The following is a 20,284-nucleotide window of genomic DNA, read 5'->3' on the forward strand; positions in this document are numbered from 1 at the left end:
GTATTATTATGTTCGGGGGTAACTGTACCCAGTATTATTATGTTCGGGGGTACTGTACCCGGTATTATTATGTTCGGGGGTACTGTACCCGGTATTATTATGTTCGGGGGTTACTGTCCCCGGTATTATTATGTTCGGGGGTACTGTACCTGGTATTATTATGTTCGGGGGTACTGTACCCAGTATTATTTTGTTCGGGGGTACTGTACCCAGTATTATTATGTTCGGGGGGTACTGTACCCGGTATTATTATGTTCGGGGGGTACTGTACCCAGTATTATTATGTTCGGGGGGTACTGTACCCGGTATTATTATGTTCGGGGGTTACTGTACCCGGTATTATTATGTTTGGGGAGCACTATATTACTGTGTTCAGGGAGCACTGTATTACTGTTCTTTCAATGTCCCTATGCTGATTCCTTTCTTTTCTAACTTTGGTGTTTGCATTTTCCCATAAAGAAGAATTCTCTCCGTCAGAAACTTGTGTAATAAATTAAGAAAGTTGATGATTAACTTCCTGTCGGTGAGCTGCTTGATTTGAGAGGAACCTTTCACCGCTGAACTCAGTGATGGCACAGACCAGCTCTCTGTGAGAGTGTGTGTGCGTGGCAGTGAATGGGTTAACTCTCGGGGCCAGGTCCCTCCCTCCTCCCTGCGATTCTCCTTGTGGGGGCGTGTGTGTGTGTGTGTGTGTGTGTGTGTGAGAGTGCTGGAGTTTAATGCCACTTCACTGCAGCTCACAGCTCTGGTCTGGGTGTCCGCTGTGAGAGTGGACATCATTCAAGGAACTGGACTCAAATGAGAGGTCACACCATCTATCACAAGTTACAGGAAGGAGGCAAAAAAGAAATCCAACAACATGTGAGTGATTCTTAAATTCAATCGCAGAGCTTGAATCTTGCACTGAAACTTTCTGCATCAATTTATTAAATTAGTGTGTCACCCCATCTCTGGGACACCCCCCTCTCCCCGCTTGGTATATGGAGAAGTCGGGGGTGCAGTGCATGAGATAATGACCGTGTTGCATAGCGAGGCTGGTGAATGGAACTGCCCCGGCAGGGGGTAAAAGCAGAATCCCTTGGTGTGCCCAGTCCGTGAACAGCCCTCGTATGTCTCTCGTATGTTCCCGATAATTTGATATTAAGAAATGAAGAAGCAGAATTATTATTGCTAATTCTAATATAATAATTTTGGAGCTTTTCCTCTGTAAATTCCCAGACTGTTAGTTAGCAGCTGGTATAAAGACCAGTTGGAATGAATGTTAAATAAATTCTCTTTGGCTTCTTATATGAGTTAGATACGGAAAGCTCAATTTCTCCCAAAATTAGTGTTCCTGATTCAAAGTATTTAAGATTTGACGATGTATTGATAATTGTAAATAATTGGTTCTGTCTGACGTTGCCTCGGGGGTTACTCACACAACCTTGGTGACCAGTCAAATATCTCTCGGTGAAATTAATTTTGCCCCAAAGTGTCGACAGCCTTGTGTAGTGTGAACTATTCTTTGTGAACATTTACTAGCTTGCAATATTCTTCATGTCGTCTGCTCAATGCTGCATATAGGGAACTTTTGAGGCTTCAAGGCATTTGTATTTGCACCAGGTCCACTTAATTTTCTCTTTGGTCAATGACCAGTTCCCTCAGCCGGACCTGAAGTCTGATAAAGCACATTGGAGATTCCGACCTGTCACCAGGGGGACTGGAGATTCCAGCTCTCTAACTCTGCGATGACCAGTGCTCTATCACTGGGAGCAAAGTGCCCAGTGCTCTATCACTGGGAGTGATCTGTCCAGTGCTCTATCACTGGGTGTGAGGTGTCCAATGCTCTATCACTGGGAGTGAGGAGTCCAGTGCTCTATCACTGGGAGTGATCTGTCCAGTGCTCTATCACTGGAGTGAGGTGTCCAGTGCTCTATCACTGGGAGTGAGGAGTCCAGTGCTCTATCACTGGGAGTGAGGAGTCCAGTGCTCTATCACTGGGAGTGAGGTGTCCAGTGCTCTATCACTGGGAGTGATCTGTCCAGTGCTCTATCACTGGGTGTGAGGAGTCCAGTGCTCTATCACTGGGAGTGATCTGTCCAGTGCTCTATCACTGGAAGTGAGGTGTCCAGTGCTCTATCACTGGGTGTGAGGAGTCCAGTGCTCTACCACTGGGAGTGAGCTGTCCAATGCTCTATCACTGGGAGTGAGGAGTCCAATGCTCTGTCACTGGGTGTGAGGTGTCCAATGCTCTGTCACTGGGTGTGAGGTGTCCAATGCTCTATCACTGGGAGTGAGGAGTCCAATGCTCTGTCACTGGGAGTGAGGAGTCCAATGCTCTGTCACTGGGAGTGAGGAGTCCAATGCTCTGTCACTGGGAGTGAGCTGTCCAGTGCTCTATCACTGGGAGTGAGCTGTCCAGTGCTCTATCACTGGGAGTGAGCTGTCCAGTGCTCTATCACTGGGAGTGAGGAGTCCAATGCTCTGTCACTGGGAGTGAGCTGTCCAGTGCTCTATCACTGGGAGTGAGCTGTCCAGTGCTCTATCACTGGGAGCGAGGAGTCCAGTGCTCTATCACTGGGAGTGAGCTGTCCAGTGCTCTATCACTGGGAGTGAGGAGTCCAGTGCTCTGTCACTGGGAGTGAGGAGTCCTGTGCTCTATCACTGGGAGTGAGGAGTCCAGTGCTCTATCACTGGGAGTGAGCTGTCCAGTGCTCTATCACTGGGAGTGAGGAGTCCAGTGCTCTGTCACTGGGAGTGAGGAGTCCAGTGCTCTGTCACTGGGAGTGAGGAGTCCAGTGCTCTGTCACTGGGAGTGAGGAGTCCAGTGCTCTATCACTGGGAGTGGGGTGTCTAAAAGCTTGATGAAGAATATAGTAAATAAATTTTAACTCTGAAATAAAACCTGGAAGCATTGAATCTGCGCTCAACTGACAACCGAAATGAAATGATCGAAAAGTTTCCTGGCTGAAACTGCACCCCTGTCGCTGATCATCGCGAGTTGAATAAAACAAGATTCTAACCTAGAGGAGGCCTGTGGGCAGTCTGATAGTCGACACGATGCTGACGTGTCCCTTGTATGTTGGAGTGCACTGGACCGAGTGAAAATGTCTGACACCTCATGGGGACTGAGCAAGGAACTGCTTCGAATCTGCTGAAGCTCCTCATTCTAATTGAGACCCTTGGTTAACATTAATAAATTGATCTTGGGCTCTAAGCAGCAATTGTGGCAACAATGCATTTCAATTCCTTGCTCTCTTTCTCTCTCTCTGTCTCTCTCTGCAGCTTGCTCTCTCTCTCTCTCTCTCTCCACCTTTCTCTCTCTCCTTGTTGGGAGTTTTGCTGAGTAAAATGAGTGAGTGAAGATTTTTTTCCTTCTCACCATTCTTGGCCTTCGCGAGGTCCAGCTCTCAGTCAACCGAGTCCCACAGGTGCTAGACGGGCATTGCAATTTTCCTAAATATCTCTATACTTACCCCTGTTAATTGGGGACTCCCAACACAGTGAGATGATGCCCCCCAAATCCATCCATCCCAATAATCAGACATTGTAGATCTACTGAGTGCACGAGATGTCATTCCTGGTTAAATGATAGTGTTTGTTAAATGGGAACAGCTGTATCTGGGATCTACTAGATCCCAACCACTCACAGCTGTATCTGGGATCTACTAGGTCCCAATCACTCACAGCTACATTTGGGATCTACTAGGTCCCAATCACTCACAGCTGCATCTGGGATCAGCTCATATTGAGGGAATTGTATGTATTTGGTTTGGGAAAGATAGCAGATAAATTGACCTCAGAAACCAAAGTAGCTGTGTGTAACAGGACTGACTGACCCAGCACTGACTGTGTGTGTAACAGGACTGACTGTCCCAGGACTGACTGTGTGTGTAACAGGACTGACTGTCCCAGCACTGACTGTGTGTGTAACAGGACTGAGTGTCCCAGCACTGACTGTGTGTGTAACAGGACTGAGTGTCCCAGGACTGACTGTGTGTGTAACAGGACTGACTGTCCCAGGACTGACTGTGTGTGTAACAGGACTGACTGTCCCAGGACTGACTGTGTGTGTAACAGGACTGACTGTCCCAGCACTGACTGTGTGTGTAACAGGACTGAGTGTCCCAGCACTGACTGTGTGTGTAACAGGACTGAGTGTCCCAGGACTGACTGTGTGTATAACAGGACTGAGTGTCCCAGCACTGACTGTGTGTATAACAGGACTGAGTGTCCCAACACTGACTGTGTGTGTAACAGGACTGAGTGTCCCAGCACTGACTGTGTGTATAACAGGACTGACCCAGCACTGACTGTGTGTCTAACAGGACTGAGTGTCCCAGCACTGACTGTGTGTATAACAGGACTGACTGCCCCAGCACTGACTGTGTGTATAACAGGACTGACTGTCCCAGGACTGACTGTATATATAACAGGACTGAGTGTCCCAGCACTGACTGCGTGTATAACAGGACTGACTGTCCCAGGACTGACTGTATGTATAACAGGACTGACTGTCCCAGGACTGACTGTATATATAACAGGACTGACTGTCCCAAGACTGACTGTATGTATAACAGGACTGACTGTCCCAGGACTGACTGTATATATAACGGGACTGACTGTCCCAGCACTGACTGTATGTATAACAGGACTGACTGTCCCAGGACTGACTGTATATATAACGGGACTGACTGTCCCAGCACTGACTGTATGTATAACAGGACTGACTGTCCCAGGACTGACTGTATATATAACAGGACTGACTGTTCCAGCACTGACTGTGTGTATAACAGGACTGACTGCCCCAGCACTGACTGTGTGTATAAAAGGACTGGTGACCAATTGGTGAGAGGGAGAGAGAATCTGTGATGAAATAATTATATACAGACTCTGAATGCAATGGGCTTGTTGGAACAAATAGACTTGTCTCATTCGTGAATTTACTATGTTCCTAAAGCACGGGTTAGGTACAGAGTAAAGCTCCCTCTACACTGTCCCATCAAACACTCCCAGGGCAGATACAGCACGGGTTAGATACAGAGTAAAGCTCCCTCTACACTGTCCCATCAAACACTCCCAGGCAGATACAGCACGGGTTAGATACAGAGTAAAGCTCCCTCCACACTGTCCCATCAAACACACCCAGGGCAGGTACAGCATGGGTTAGATACAGAGTAAAGTTCCCTCTACACTGTCCCATCAAACACTCCCAGGGCAGGTACAGCATGGGTTAGATACAGAGTAAAGCTCCCTCCACACTGTCCCATCAAACACTCCCGGGGCAGGTCCAGCATGGGTTAGATACAGAGTAAAGCTCCCTCCACACTGTCCCATCAAACACTCCCGGGGCAGGTACAGCACGGGTTAGATACAGAGTAAAGCTCCATCTACATTGTCCCATCAAACACTCCCAGGGCAGGTACAGCACGGGTTAGATACAGAGTAAAGCTCCTTTATACGTATCCAATTGTTGTTTCTCTGCCTCTCCCTTCATTCAGATGGCATAAAATGTGTTCATCTTATTGGTTCCAGGTTCCTGAGTAGAAAATCCATTGAGGACCAACGCACAGAATCCTATGTGAAGATGGAACCCTGGAGCCCGGAGGGACTGGCAGACGTGGGGAGTCACTGCAGCCCTTGTGGATCGTCAGACGGCAGCAGCTTGTACAGCGTCACGATGAGTGGACGATCGCAGCCCCTCGTCTCACGCGAGCTGATCACAAACAATTTCAGTTGCTGTCACAAGAGATACGATGATTGTCCGAGCGGCCTGGGGGGAGACGATTTGATGAAGTGTGACTATGTGCTGAGTTCCATTCCCAAGCGGCTATGCCTGGTGTGTGGCGATAGTGCCTCTGGATACCATTACGGTGTCGCATCCTGTGAGGCCTGTAAAGCCTTCTTCAAACGCACCATACAAGGTCCATCAATCCTTTCTCTGCGTTCATTCCCCCACTGTTTCTTTTTGCATCCATCAACATAAGGGATGTTGGTGCTGGGAACCAAAATCAGCACCAAGCACTCCCGGGTAAGGACTGGTCAGATGCAGAGTCAAGCTCCCTCTACACTGCCCAAGGGATGAGACTCCACTTCCCCAGCAACACCGTGCACCGTAGAGGGAGCTTTACTCTGTACCTACCCTGAGAGTGTTTGATGGGATAGTGTAAAGGGAGCTCTGTACTGGATCTGCTCTGGGGGTGTTTGATGAGATGGTGTAGAGGGAGCTTTACTCTGTACCTACCCTGAGAGTGTTTGATGAGACGGTGTAGAGGGAGCTTTACTCTGTACCTACCCTGAGAGTGTTTGATGAGATGGTGTAGAGGGAGCTTTACTCTGTACCTACCGTGAGAGTGTTTGATGAGACGGTGTAGAGGGAGCTTTACTCTGCACCTACCGTGAGAGTGTTTGATGAGACGGTGTAGAGGGAGCTTTACTCTGTACCTACCCTGAGAGTGTTTGATGAGACGGTGTAGAGGGACCTTTACTCTGTACCTACCGTGAGAGTGTTTGATGAGACGGTGTAGAGGGAGCTTTACTCTGCACCTACCGTGAGAGTGTTTGATGAGACGGTGTAGAGGGACCTTTACTCTGTCCTGGCCCCGGGGGCGTTTGGTGAGGCCATGGGTGCCTCCTCAGCACTAAATATCTTTCACTTTGATGAGCACAAAATTCAGGAAGGAAATGTGATTGTTTCAAAGCTGACCCCTTAACCTTGAACTATTTCACCAACCTTAATCCACACGGGTCAACGTTAGGGGTCCTAACAATCTGAACAGCTGATCACCACAATGAGCAGGCAGTCTGTAGCACTGGGGAGAGTTTCCCCAGCATCAGAACTACAAAGCAGCAATCTCACCTCCCTCGAATTGTATTCAGAGGATCCCAACGTGAAAGAGTTCTGTTTCAGCTCACCTCAATCTCTCTCCGACACAGTGTGTGAAATGTAAAACCTGTTATTGATCATTACATCACTGTTCGAAAGGGATAAAAGCCCCCTGGTAGCTCAGTCTGAGAAGCCGTTGAGATAATCAATAATCTATTCAGAAGCATTGTGTAGATGTCCTGTTTCGTATTGATTAGTATGGGGAGAGCAAGGCTGTGAGGAAAGCTTCAAATCTCTTGTTCTTGAGTTCTTATTGATCTCTAGTCTAAAGATTCCCTGTCATTGGGACTGAGTGACACCATAGACCCTCCCAGCAAATGTAAATACCACAGACAGGCTTGAATATTCAATACGGACAGGCTAGGCCTCAGAGTGGTAGGACTGCTCTCAGCACCCGTGATTCGTCATGCAGTTTATAGGCCACAGTCACCATATGGGGACTGGAGGAGTCGGGGTGAAGGACAGAAAACGTGGGTCACCTTCCCACAGCAAAACCCGAGAAACAGCCAGCCGTGAATGGCAGCATGTTGCCTCCTAGTGCCTGGGCTGTAGAGACAGTAGCTGGGAGGGAGGATACTACAGGACCTTGTGGAACAGGAGACAAGAATAAAACTACTTCATCAGAAACTAAACCAGCACAGCATGGAATGCAATAGAAGAATTTGACCCACCTCCGCACTGTGACCTATATACATGTCCTGTTGTGGAGGCTCCCTGGTATATCAGAAAAGGGGGTGAATAAAGACAGGGAAGGCCACCAACAAGAGAAATTGGCCATTATTCATGGGTGAGCCTCTACAGTGAGTGTCAGTAGGCTATTGGACTGTGGAATGCATCACATCCGAGCACAATCCTGTTCCCACCAGATATCCACAAACATACCCTTTCCAGCAGGAGGCTCTGGATAGCCATCAGTGGCAAGGACCTTAGATGATCTCCCCCTCCCTAACCCAGGCCCGTTGTACTTTACTGCTGGCCTGTCTGAGATGCGCTGGTACAAAGCTACACTGCTGGGCTTGGTACCATATCTGCCAACTGAGCCAAAGGGGAAGCTATCTCCAGATATTGGCTCCAACTCATGTGTATCAATGGCTATAGTGGACACTGCAGCGAGGGGCCTGCCTGCAGGTTGTGCGTCAGCACCGTCCTGTAATATGGCACACAGGATATCAGAATGTCAGAGAATATCCTGCAGGCAAAGTAGGATTAGACACTGTGCTTTCACCCCTGGAGCCTGGGGTCGACTCATCCCAGACCTGATGGAATTAAAATGTCCATAACTCCTGGCTCATAGTTCCAGGCTGTCTCACCTCAGTTGCACATGGGCGAAGACCATCAGCATCAATGTACTTGCACAGCTTGGCACAAGATAGGCAATCACTCAGAGGGGTGGATGGTTGAGGAAAATGTCACGCTGGTATAGGATGTAAGGTGAGAGCTGGGCCTGGGGTTGCCAACCCACCAGGATTGTCCAGGAGTCTCCAGGAATTAAAGATTAATCTCCTGGACACTGCTGTGAGAAACCCAGGAGAAACATTTCCAGGTGCATTAAAACGACTTGTGGGTTTTTTAAATTTTCTTTGAACAATTTCGTTTATTATTTGTAAAATTATTGGAGATGGGAAAAAGGTTGTTTGACTGGGCGGGGCAGCCATGTGATGAAGTCATGTGATGAAGCCTCCAGGAATACGTCCAACCAGAGTTGGCAACATTAGCTGTGGTACGTTGTTGGAGCTGAACAGAGGGAGCTTTACTCTCTATCTAACCCATGCTGTACCTGCCCTGGGAGTGTTTGATGGGACAGTGTAGAGGGAGCTTTACTCTGTATCTAACCCGTGCTGTACCTGCCCTGGGAGTGTTTGATGGGACAGTGTAGAGGGAGCTTTACTCTGTATCTAACCCGTGCTGTACCTGCCCTGGGAGTGTTTGATGGGACAGTGTAGAGGGAGCTTTACTCTGTATCTAACCCGTGCTGTACCTGCCCTGGGAGTGTTTGAAGCTGACACTGGGTGCGTGAAATCAGGCTGTGAACCATTTCCGAGCACTAACATCCTTCACCTTGCTGAGCGTGAAACAGCCCATGTCTGTATTCAGATCTCTTCTCCCAATCTCAGTCCCAATGGCCACTGTTTTGGGAAAGGAGGAATATCGTAGTCTCCCAGACACTTAATATCACATTAATGTGACAATCAGTTTTTAATTAATATTTGAACTCTGTTTGAGGTTTTTGTTCATAAATATTTAAATTAAGACATTTTTATTCGCTGTATTTCTCAGTTTGTTCTCGATGATATTTGCAAATTTGACAAGAAGATCCATATGAAAAGGGTTGGAAGGATTTTAATTAATTACTTTTTATTTAATGACTTTGCTAATCTCTGTGCTTGACTCTGTAGGAAAGAGATATCAGGCGGAAGATACAGTCAATATTCATTAGTGTTTACAGAGTGTAAGTGCCCAGGACATTTCATTAACGGACGGATCCCTGGGGACTGAGAGGCGACTAATTGCTAAATGCATGTGCATATCTCAGAGAGATAGTCTAATCCCAGCACTCCAGCTTTAATCAGGCCCACTGCCCCCTTCCCAGAGGTGTGTCAGAAGACTTAAACATTTCATATCCGCTGTCCAACGGCCAGCAGGGAACTAAGAAACAGCAGTCGGCTATTCGACAAATGGAGCCTGCACTACCATTTTGATAGCTATGGGAAGTCTATCTTTCAATTCCCTGATTTTTCCCCTAACCCTTAATACCCTTACTTGCCAAGTAACCATCTCTCTCCTTTTTAAAGCCCTCAGTTGATTCTGTATCTTTGCCATGCTAGGGCAGTGCGCTCCACATTCTCGCAGATTATTTCCTAGTTTCAGAGGACCCTGGGAATCCCCAGTCTGTCCTGAGCGAGTAGCAGTCGCAAACTCTACAATTGGCCCCAGTGTCACCTGAACTGGTGGGGGTGCGGGCGGGGGATGGCAGGGGGGTGGGCACAGAGCCGGGGTTCCTTCTGCTGATCGCTATCCAGTTATTCCTGGACTTGTGTGTGGTTGAGGACAGGATCAGGGTTTGCTATGAGGCCACCCATAGTTAAATAGCCGCGTGGCACTCGCTGCCCAGGCTCACACGCAAAGACTGCCCGCTTGATGAGGTATTGGGGAGCACTTGGTACCCCAGCAAGAACAGAGTTCAGGAGAGGGAGGGGAGGACATTGGACAGCAAACCTCACAGACCCTCACACACAGACCTGACAGATCCAGGGAAGGAAAGACAGGTACTTTCTTTTGAAGTAATGGTGAAGCATAGGGCCTGGGCCTGGGCACTGGGCACTGGGGGCTGGGCCTGTGTGTGGGTGTCTGTGTGTACGGGTCTGTGTGTGGGTGTCTGTGTGTACGGGTCTGTGTGTGGGTCTGTGTGTACGGGTCTGTGTGTGAGGGATTGTTCATTCTAACCTTGTCTTTTACCTTCAGGTAACATTGATTACAACTGTCCCGCCATGAACGAGTGTGAAATAACCAAACGCAGGCGGAAGTCCTGTCAATCCTGTCGCTTCATGAAATGTCTGAAAGTTGGAATGATGAAAGAAGGTAAGAGGCATCTTCATTAAAAAAAAACTGTCCTCTTTGTTGTCAGTACCAATCGTGTCTGGTACAGCAGGGGTTAGATACAGAGTAAAGCTCCCTCTGCACTGTCCCATCAAACACTCCCAGGGCAGGTACAGCACGGGTTAGATACAGAGTAAAGCTCCCTCTGCACTGTCCCATCAAACACTCCCAGGGCAGGTACAGCACGGGTTAGATACAGAGTAAAGCTCCCTCTACACTGTCCCATCAAACACTCCCGGGGCAGGTACAGCACGGGTTAGATACAGAGTAAAGCTCCCTCTACACTATAAAAACAGATTGTAAGAGCTTCTACAAGTATATAAAAAGGAAAAGATTAACGAAAGTAAACGTGGGTCCCTTGGAGGCTGAGACAGGAGAAATTATAATGGGTAATAAGGAAATGGCAGAGATGTTAAACAAATATTTTGTATCTGTCTTCACAGTAGAAGACACAAAAAGCATATCGGAAATAGTGGGGAACCAAGGGTAATGAGAGTGAGGAATTAAAGTAATTAATATCAGTAAAGGAAAAGTACTGGAGAAATTAATGGGACTAAAAGCCAACAAATCCCCTGGACCTGATGGCCTACATCCTAGGGTTTTAAAAGAGGTGACTGCAGAGATAGTGGATGCATTGGTTTTGGACTTCCAGAATTCCCTGGATTCTGGAACGGTCCCCGTGGATTGGAAGGTAGCAAATGTAACCCTGCTATTCAAGAAAGGAGGGAGAGAGAAAACAGGGAACTATAGGCCAGTTAGCCTGACATCAGTAGTAGGGAAATTGCTAGAATCTGTCATTAGGGAAGTGGTAACAGGGCACCTAGAAAATCATAATATGATTAGGCAGAGTCAACATGGTTTTATGAAAGGGAAATCGTGTTTGACAAATCTATTAGTTTTTTAAGGGTGTAACTAGCAAAGTAGATAAAGGGGAACCAGTGGATGTAGTATATTTGGATTTTCAAAAGGCATTCGATAAAGTTCCACACAAGAGGTTGTTACACAAGATTAGGGCTCATGGGATTGGGGGTAATATATTAGCATGGATTGAGGATTGGTTAATGGACAGAAAACAGAGAGTAGGAACAAACGGGTCATTTTCAGGTTGGCGGGCTGTAACTAGTGGGGTACCACAAGGATCAGTGCTTGGGCCTCAGCTATTTACAATCTATATTAATGACTTAGATGAAGGGACCGAGTGTAATGTATCCAAGTTTGCTGACAATACAAAGCTAGGTGGGAAAGTAAGTTGTGAGGAGGATGCAAAGAGGCTACAAATGGATATAGACAGGTTAAGTGAGTGGCCAAGAAGGTGGCAGAAGGAGAATGTGCGGAAATGTGAAATTATCCACTTTGGTAGGAAGAATAGAAAAGCAGAATTTTTTTTAAAAGTAAGGGACTAGTAAATAGTGTTATTTAGAGGGATTTGGGTGTACATGAATCACAGAAAGTTAACATGCAGGTGCAGCATTCCAGAGGTGGCGGTACAGTGATATACAGTCAGGAGGGAGTGGCCCTGGGAGTCCTCAACATTGACTCTGGACCCCATGAAATCTCATGGCATCAGGTCAAACATGGGCAAGGAAACCTCCTGCTGATTACCACCTACCGTCCTCCCTCAGCTGATGAATCAGTCCTCCTCCATGTTGAACACCACTTGGAGGAAGCACTGAGGGTAGCAAGGGCACAAAATGTACTCTGGGTGGGGGACTTCAATGTCCATCACCAAGAGTGGCTCGGTAGCACCACTACTGACCGAGCTGGCCGAGTCCTGAAGGACATAGCTGCTAGACTGGGCCTGCGGCAGGTGGTGAGCGAACCAACACGAGGGAAAAACTTACTTGACCTCGTCCTCACCAATCTACCTGTCGCAAATGCATCTGTCCATGACAGTATTGGTAGGAGTGACCACCGCACAGTCCTCGTGGAGATGAAATCCCGTCTTCGCACTGAGGACACCATCCAACGTGTTGTGTGGCACTACCACCGTGCAAAATGGGATAGATTCAGAACAGATCTAGCAGCTCAAAACTGGGCATCCATGAGGCGCTGTGGGCCATCAGCAGCAGCAGAATTGTATTCCAGCACAATCTGTAACCTCATGGCCCGGCATATTCCTCACTCTACCATTACCAACAAGCCAGGGGATCAACCCTGGTTCAATGAGGAGTGTAGAAGAGCATGCCAGGAGCAGCACCAGGCGTACCTAAAAATGAGGTGCCAACCTGGTGAAGCTACAACTCAGGACTACATGCATGCTAAACAGCAGAAGCAACATGCTATAGACAGAGCTAAGCGATTCCACAACCAACGGATCAGATCAAAGCTCTGCAGTCCTGCCACATCCAGTCGTGAATGGTGGTGGACAATTAAACAACTAACGGGAGGAGGAGGCTCTGCAAACATCCCCATTCTCAATGATGGCGGAGTCCAGCACGTGAGTGCAAAAGACAAGGCTGAAGCGTTTGCAACCATCTTCAGCCAGAAGTGCCGAGTGGATAATCCATCTCAGCCTCCTCCCGATATCCCCACCATCACGGAAGCCAGTCTTCGGCCAATTCGATTCACTCCACGTGATATCAAGAAACGGCTGAGTGCACTGGATACAGCAAAGGCTATGGGCCCTGACAACATCCCAGCTGTAGTGCTGAAGACTTGTGCTCCAGAACTAGCTGCGCCTCTAGCCAAGCTGTTCCAGTACAGCTACAACACTGGCATCCACCCGACAATGTGGAAAATTGCCCAGGTATGTCCTGTCCACAAAAAGCAGGACAAATCCAATCCGGCCAATTACCGCCCCATCAGTCTACTCTCAATTATCAGCAAAGTGATGGAAGGTGTCGTCGACAATGCTATCAAGCGGCACTTACTCACCAATAACCTGCTCACCGATGCTCAGTTTGGGTTCCGCCAGGACCACTCGGCTCCAGACCTCATTACAGCCTTGGTCCAAACATGGACAAAAGAGCTGAATTCCAGAGGTGAGGTGAGAGTGACTGCCCTTGACATCAAGGCAGCATTTGACCGAGTGTGGCACCAAGGAGCCCTAGTAAAATTGAAGTCAATGGGAATCAGGGGGAAAACTCTCCAGTGGCTGGAGTCATACCTAGCACAAAGGAAGATGGTAGTGGTTGTTGGAGGCCAATCATCTCAGCCCCAGGGCATTGCTGCAGGAGTTCCTCAGGGCAGTGTCCTTGGCCCAACCATCTTCAGCTGCTTCATCAATGACCTTCCCTCCATCATAAGGTCAGAAATGGGGATGTTCGCTGATGACTGCACAGTGTTCAGTTCCATTCGCAACCCCTCAGATAATGAAGCAGTCCGAGCCTGCATGCAGCAAGACCTGGACAACATCCAGGCTTGGGCTGATAAGTGGCAAGTAACATTCGCGCCAGATAAGTGCCAGGCAATGACCATCTCCAACAAGAGAGAGTCTAACCACCTCCCCTTGACATTCAACGGCATTACCATCGCCGAATCCCCCACCATCAACATCCTGGGGGTCACCATTGACCAGAAACTTAACTGGACCAGCCATATAAATACTGTGGCTACGAGAGCAGGTCAGAGGCTGGGTATTCTGCGGCGAGTGACTCACCTCCTGACTCCCCAAAGCCTTTCCACCATCTACAAGGCACAAGTCAGGAGTGTGATGGAATACTCTCCACTTGCCTGGATGAGTGCAGCTCCAACAACACTCAAGAAGCTCGACACCATCCAAGATAAAGCAGCTCGCTTGATTGGCACCCCATCCACCACCCGAAACATTCACTCCCTTCACCACCGGCGCACAGTGGCTGCAGTGTGCACCATCCACAGGATGCACTGCAGCAACTCGCCAAGGCTTCTTTGACAGCACCTCCCAAACCCGCGACCTCTACCACCTAGAAGGACAAGAGCAGCAGGCGCATGGGAACAACACCACCTGCACGTTCCCCTCCAAGTCACACACCATCCCGACTTGGAAATATATCGCCGTTCCTTCATCGTCGCTGGGTCAAAATCCTGGAACTCCCTTCCTAACAGCACTGTGGGAGAACCGTCACCACACGGACTGCAGCGGTTCAAGAAGGCGGCTCACCACCACCTTCTCAAGGGCAATTAGGGATGGGCAATAAATGCCGGCCTTGCCAGCGACACCCACATCCCGTGAACGAATAAAAAAAAAATTTTTTTTAAAAATTCCCTAGTTTCTGGAATGGTCCCAGCGGATTGGAAGGTAGCAAATGTAACACCGCTATTCAAGAAAGGAGGGAGAGAGAAAACAGGGAACTACAGGCCAGTTAGCCTGACATCAGTCGTCGAGAAAATGCTGGAATCCATTATTAAGGACGTGGTAACAGGGCACTTAGAAAATAATTTTATGATTAGGCAGAGTCAACATGGTTTTATTAAAGGGAAATCGTGTTTGACAAATCTATTAGAGTTTTTTGAGGATGTAACGAGCAGGATAGACAAAGGGGAACCAGTGGATGCAGTATATTTGGATTTTCAAAAGGCATTTGTTAAGGTGCCACATAAAAAGTTGTTACACAAGATTACGGCTCATGGGATTGGGGGTAATATATTAGCATGGATTGAGGATTGGTTAATGGACAGAAAACTGAGAGTAGGAATAAACGGGTCATTCTCAGGTTGGCAGGCTGTAACTAGTGGGGTGCCGCAAGGATCAGTGCTTGGGCCTCAGCTATTTACAATCTATATTAATGACTTAGATGAAGGGACCGAGTGTAATGTATCCAAGTTTGCTGACGATAAAAACCTAGGTGGGAAAGTAAGCTGTGAGGAGGACACAAAGAGTCTGCAAAGGGATATAGACAGGTTAAGTGAGTGGGCAAGTCGGTGGCAGATGGAGTATAATATGGGGAAATGTGAGGTTATTCACTTTGGTAGGAAGAATAGAAAAACAGAATATTTTTTAAATGGTGAGAAACTATTGGTTGGTATTCAGAGGGATTTGGGTGTCCTCTTACATGAAACACAGAAAGTTAACATGCAGGTACAGCAAGCTATTAGGAAGGCAAATGGAATGTTGGCCTTTATTTCCAGGGGGTTGGAGTACAAGAGTAAGGAAGACTTGCTGTAATTGTAAAGGGCTTTGGTGAGACCTCACCTGGAGTACTGTGTACAGTTTTGATCTCCTTACCTAAGGAAGGATATACTTGCTTTTGAGGCGGTGCAACGAAGGTTCACTCGATTGATTCCTGGGATGAGAGGGTTGTCCTATGAGGAGAGATTGAGTTGAATGGGCTGATATTCTCTGGAGTTTAGGAGAATGAGAGGTGATCTCATTGAAACATATAAGATTCTGAGAGGGCTTGATAGGGTAGATGCTGAGAGGATGTTTCCCCTGGCTGGAGAATCTAGAACTAGGGGGCATCGTCTCAGGATAAGGGGTCGGACATTTAGGACTGAGATGAGGAGAAATTTCTACACTCAGAGGGATGTGAATCTTTGGAATTCTCTACCCCAGAGGACTGTGGATCATTGAGTATATAGGGGAATGAAGGGATATGGGGATCAGGCGGGAAAGTGGAGTTGAGGTCAAAGATCAGCCATGATCTTATTGAATAGCAGAGCAGGCTCGAGGGGCCGTATGGCCTACTCCTGCTCCTATTTCTTATGTTCTTATGTACACTGTCCCAATGCTCCCAGGGCAGGTACAGCACGGGTTAGATACAGAGTAAAGCTCCCTCTACACTGTCCCATCAACACTCCCAGGGCAGGTACAGCACGGGTTAGATACAGAGTAAAGCTCCCTCTACACTGTCCCATCAAATACTCCCAGGGCAGGTACAGCACAGGTTAGATACAGAGTAAAGCTCCCTCTACACTGTCCCATCAAACACTCCCAGGGCAGGTACAGCACAGGTTAGATACAGAGTAAAGCTCCCTCTACACTGTCCCATCAAACACTCCCAGGGCAGGTACAGCACGGGTTAGATACAGAGTAAAGCTCCCTCTACACTGTCCCATCAAACACTCCCAGGGCAGGTACAGCACGGGTTAGATACAGAGTAAAGCTCCCTCTACACTGTCCCATCAAACACTCCCAGGGCAGGTACAGCACGGGTTAGATACAGAGTAAAGCTCCCTCTACACTGTCCCAACCTTAAAATCCAGGCCCATACTGCAGCAATGTGACATTTTTCTATTTTCCGTACCAGCCGTCCTTTGCCTTCCCAGAGTGAGTTTAGCATTTCAGCCAGAGATGTAGGCTCTGTATTTACTGCATAAACTCACCTGATGTCCAATCCTTACTGCCAACAAGCAGAGAAACCCTCACCCCTTACGTTTTAGCTCGATTCAACTAAGGTCCTGGATGTGAAAGAGCCTTGTTTAAGACAAGGCAACACTGAGTCTGCAACCTGTCTCGGAGATTGACAGACTCCACCCCACAATACCCACCCTTACCCTGAACAAACAGTGACTGTACAGTTACACAGTGAGTGACCCTTACCCTGAATAAACAGGGACTCTGTACAGTTACACAGTGAGTGACCCTCACCCTGAACAAACAGTGACTGTACAGTTACACAGTGAGTGACCCTTACCCTGAATAAACAGTGACTCTGTACAGTTACACAGCGAGTGACCCTCACCCTGAATAAACAGTGACTCTGTACAGTAACATAGTGAGTGACCCTCACCCTGAATAAACAGTGACTCTGTACAGTTACACAGTGAGTGACCCTTACCCTGAATAAACAGTGACTCTGTACAGTTACACAGCGAGTGACCCTTACCCTGAATAAACAGTGACTCTGCACAGTGACACAGTGAGTGACCCTTACCCTGAATAAACAGTGACTCTGTACAGTTACAGTGAGTGACCCTTACCCTGAATAAATAGCGACTCTGTACAGTTACACAGTGAGTGACCCTCACCCTGAATAAACAGTGACCATGTTCCCACGTCCCTGACAATCAATGCCAGTCCATAAATTGTGACCCCGTGTGTGTATGAACGACATCCTGAATCTGCCCGTTTCCCCTTCCCTTGCCCAGCTCTTTCTGACCATTTAAAACAGAAATAGACAGTTTCCTGGAAGTAAAGGGAATTAGGGGTTACGGGGAGCGGGCAGGAAATTGGACATGAATTTAGATTTGAGGTTAGGATCAGATCAGCCATGATCTTATTGAATGGCGGAGCAGGCTCGAGGGGCTGATTGGCCTACTCCTGCTCCTAATTCTTATGTTCTTATGTTCTCCCTGCCTCTCTCCCCTTCTCCCCTCCAGTCTCCCCTCTCTCCCCCTCCCCCCTCCTCTCCCCTCCTTCATCCCTATCCGCACCTCTCTCCCCTCCTCTCCCTCCTCTCTCCCCTACAATTGGGAAACATCGTGCTAGGTAAGAGTTAGTTTTTTACATTTCTGAGTCTCCCAAGATTGATGATAAACTCTCAGCACAAAGCAGAAGATTTAATCCTGTGAACTGGTGAGGAGATGGGTGTTTATTGAATCTTGCAGTGTAACCCTTTGTCACATTAATCCGCTCCTCCTGAGGGTTTAGTCTCTGCAGCTTGCTCCTAATGTAGAAGGTTAATGATGTTTAACACCAGAACTAGAGAGCTCCCTAACTCCCTGCAAATTGTTACCAAAACAAATTTGCCACATTGTTAGGGACTTTCAACTGGATCGAATTTGCTTTTAGTTTAAAAAGTAATTACATTTTTAAATTAAATTAAACTTGAAACGGTTTTAAGATGGTTCATGCCTCAGAAGGCACAATATGTAATAGAATTTTCACCCATCGTCAACACATCTGTGTGCAACCAGAAACATCACCTGCTCCCCCGCCAGGAATTTAGAAAGGGAAGTTGAGTGACTCCTCACATCCAGAATATACGTCTTTGCCTGTTTCTGTCTCCCCTCTCCTGTTTTCGCTGGGCCTTCCCCGATGATTGGAGAGCATCACAACTCAGGCCTGATGCTGTCCCACTCTCCGACATGGGTCGACGGACAGTCATCACGAACAAGACCCCTAGTTAGTGGGGTTACCAACTCTGGTTGGACTTATTCCTGGAGGTTTCATCACATGACCTCCCATCACCCCACCCAGTAAAACAGCCAATATTTTTATAACTAATAAATGAAAGTGTTCAAAGAAATTGAAAAAAATACTCATCATCTTTTTAATGCCCCTGTGGTTTTTCTCCTGGTTGTTGGTCGCAGCAGTGTCAGGAGATTAATCTTCAATTCCTGGAGACTCCAGGGCAATCCTGGAGGGTTGGCGACCCCACTGGTTCATTTTTTACCCTCCCAGTAGCAGATGGAGACCATGTTAAGCTTCCTAAATCAGATCAGCTAACTTATAACTTAGCACAGACCAGGCATTACGGAGGCCTAACTGGGCCGCAAGGTTCAGCAGTATCTTACCCACTAGACCACGGAACAAATCCCATTTCCAGAGGTTTGAAGGACAACCCGATAGAGCCCTTTCTTATCGAGAAACCCGGAGGAGGCCCAAAACCTCCAGTGCGGACACCACTGAGGATGAAAAGAGTAGAAGAGGAAAAAAAGATGAAAGCTAGTGTTTAGCTGCTGCCTGCTCATAGAATGAGGGGAAGACTGATGGAGATGCAGAACTGCAGCGTTTTCAAATCCTGGGGAAGATTGGGTTTAGAGTAGGATGGGTCTTGATTTCAATAACGAGGATGCAAGGAGGAGGAATCAAGGATCAATTACCCATACAGTTGGGTGATGGGGGTGTTGTTTGCACCTGTTGCTGATTTAAATTACCAACAGGAAACGGTGCACATTCTGAGAATAACAAATGAGTTGGTGAACCAAGCCACATCACCAGAGGTGGGGTGAGGAACATCTGTTTGGTATCACATCTGCATAATATATCCAAATTCTTTGCCCGAACTTTCAACTTCAGGAGGGTAAAATGGGTGAGATCGGATCTGACACCGTTATCTGGAAAGGATACTCAGGCGGAGTGTAAAACAGGCCACTGACTCACTATTGTCCCAGAGCAATTACAGCCCAAAATGGGTTTGGGACCATTTAAAGCTTCTGCTTACCAAAAAGCTCCCATAACCCAATAGTAATGTGTCACTTAGAAAGGCCACGACAGGCCTACTGTGGGGATGGAGATGTTCATCCTGCAGTTGAGTTTGAGATACAGGCATATTATTGCGGCAGAATAAAGGGAGCTTTATTGTGTATCTAACCCATACTGTACCTGACCTAAGGGTGACTGGAATGTAACACTGAGACACACACGGGCTGTACAGTATCAGACGGGAGTGAATCGTTCCCTTTTACCCATTGTGTACTGTACATGTACAGGAGCTGACACTGAGACACACACGGGCCGTACAGTACCAGACTGGAGTGAATTATTCCCTTTTACCCATTGTGTGCTGTACATGTACAGGAGCTGACACTGAGACACACACGGGCCGTACAGTACCAGACAGGAGTGAATCAATCCCTTTTACCCAATGTGTACTGTACATGTACAGGAGCTGACACTGAGACACACACAGGCCGTACAGTACCCTGGGAGTGAATTGTTCCCTTTTACCCAGTGTGTAGATGTACAGGAGCTGACACTGAGACACACACGGGCCGTACAGTACCAGACAGGAGTGAATCAATCCCTTTTACCCAATGTGTACTGTACATGTACAGGAGCTGACACTGAGACACACACAGGCCGTACAGTACCCTGGGAGTGAATTGTTCCCTTTTACCCAGTGTGTAGATGTACAGGAGCTGACACTGAGACACACACAGGCCATACTGTACCAGACTTTCACCTGGTGTGTAACTGCAGGTAAATGAAGGATTAAGAGCAGTGGGCCAATTGCTGAG

At 47.6% G+C, this 20,284-nt stretch overlaps 1 protein-coding gene across 1 annotated transcript in view; it reads left to right on the forward strand.

Moving 5' to 3' along the window:
• Window positions 1–712: 712 nt before the first annotated feature.
• Window positions 713–20,284, forward strand: part of LOC137305835 (estrogen-related receptor gamma-like) — a 38,602-nt gene continuing 19,030 nt past the window's right edge. The window contains exons 1-3 of the mRNA XM_067974761.1: window positions 713–861; window positions 5,515–5,903; window positions 10,328–10,444. Coding sequence (XP_067830862.1) covers window positions 860–861; window positions 5,515–5,903; window positions 10,328–10,444 — 508 coding nt within the window. The 5' untranslated portion in view covers window positions 713–859. The remainder of the gene's footprint in view (window positions 862–5,514; window positions 5,904–10,327; window positions 10,445–20,284) is intronic.

The sequence above is a fragment of the Heptranchias perlo genome, chromosome 41, assembly GCF_035084215.1.
Source record: "Heptranchias perlo isolate sHepPer1 chromosome 41, sHepPer1.hap1, whole genome shotgun sequence".
Lineage (NCBI taxonomy): Eukaryota > Metazoa > Chordata > Chondrichthyes > Hexanchiformes > Hexanchidae > Heptranchias > Heptranchias perlo.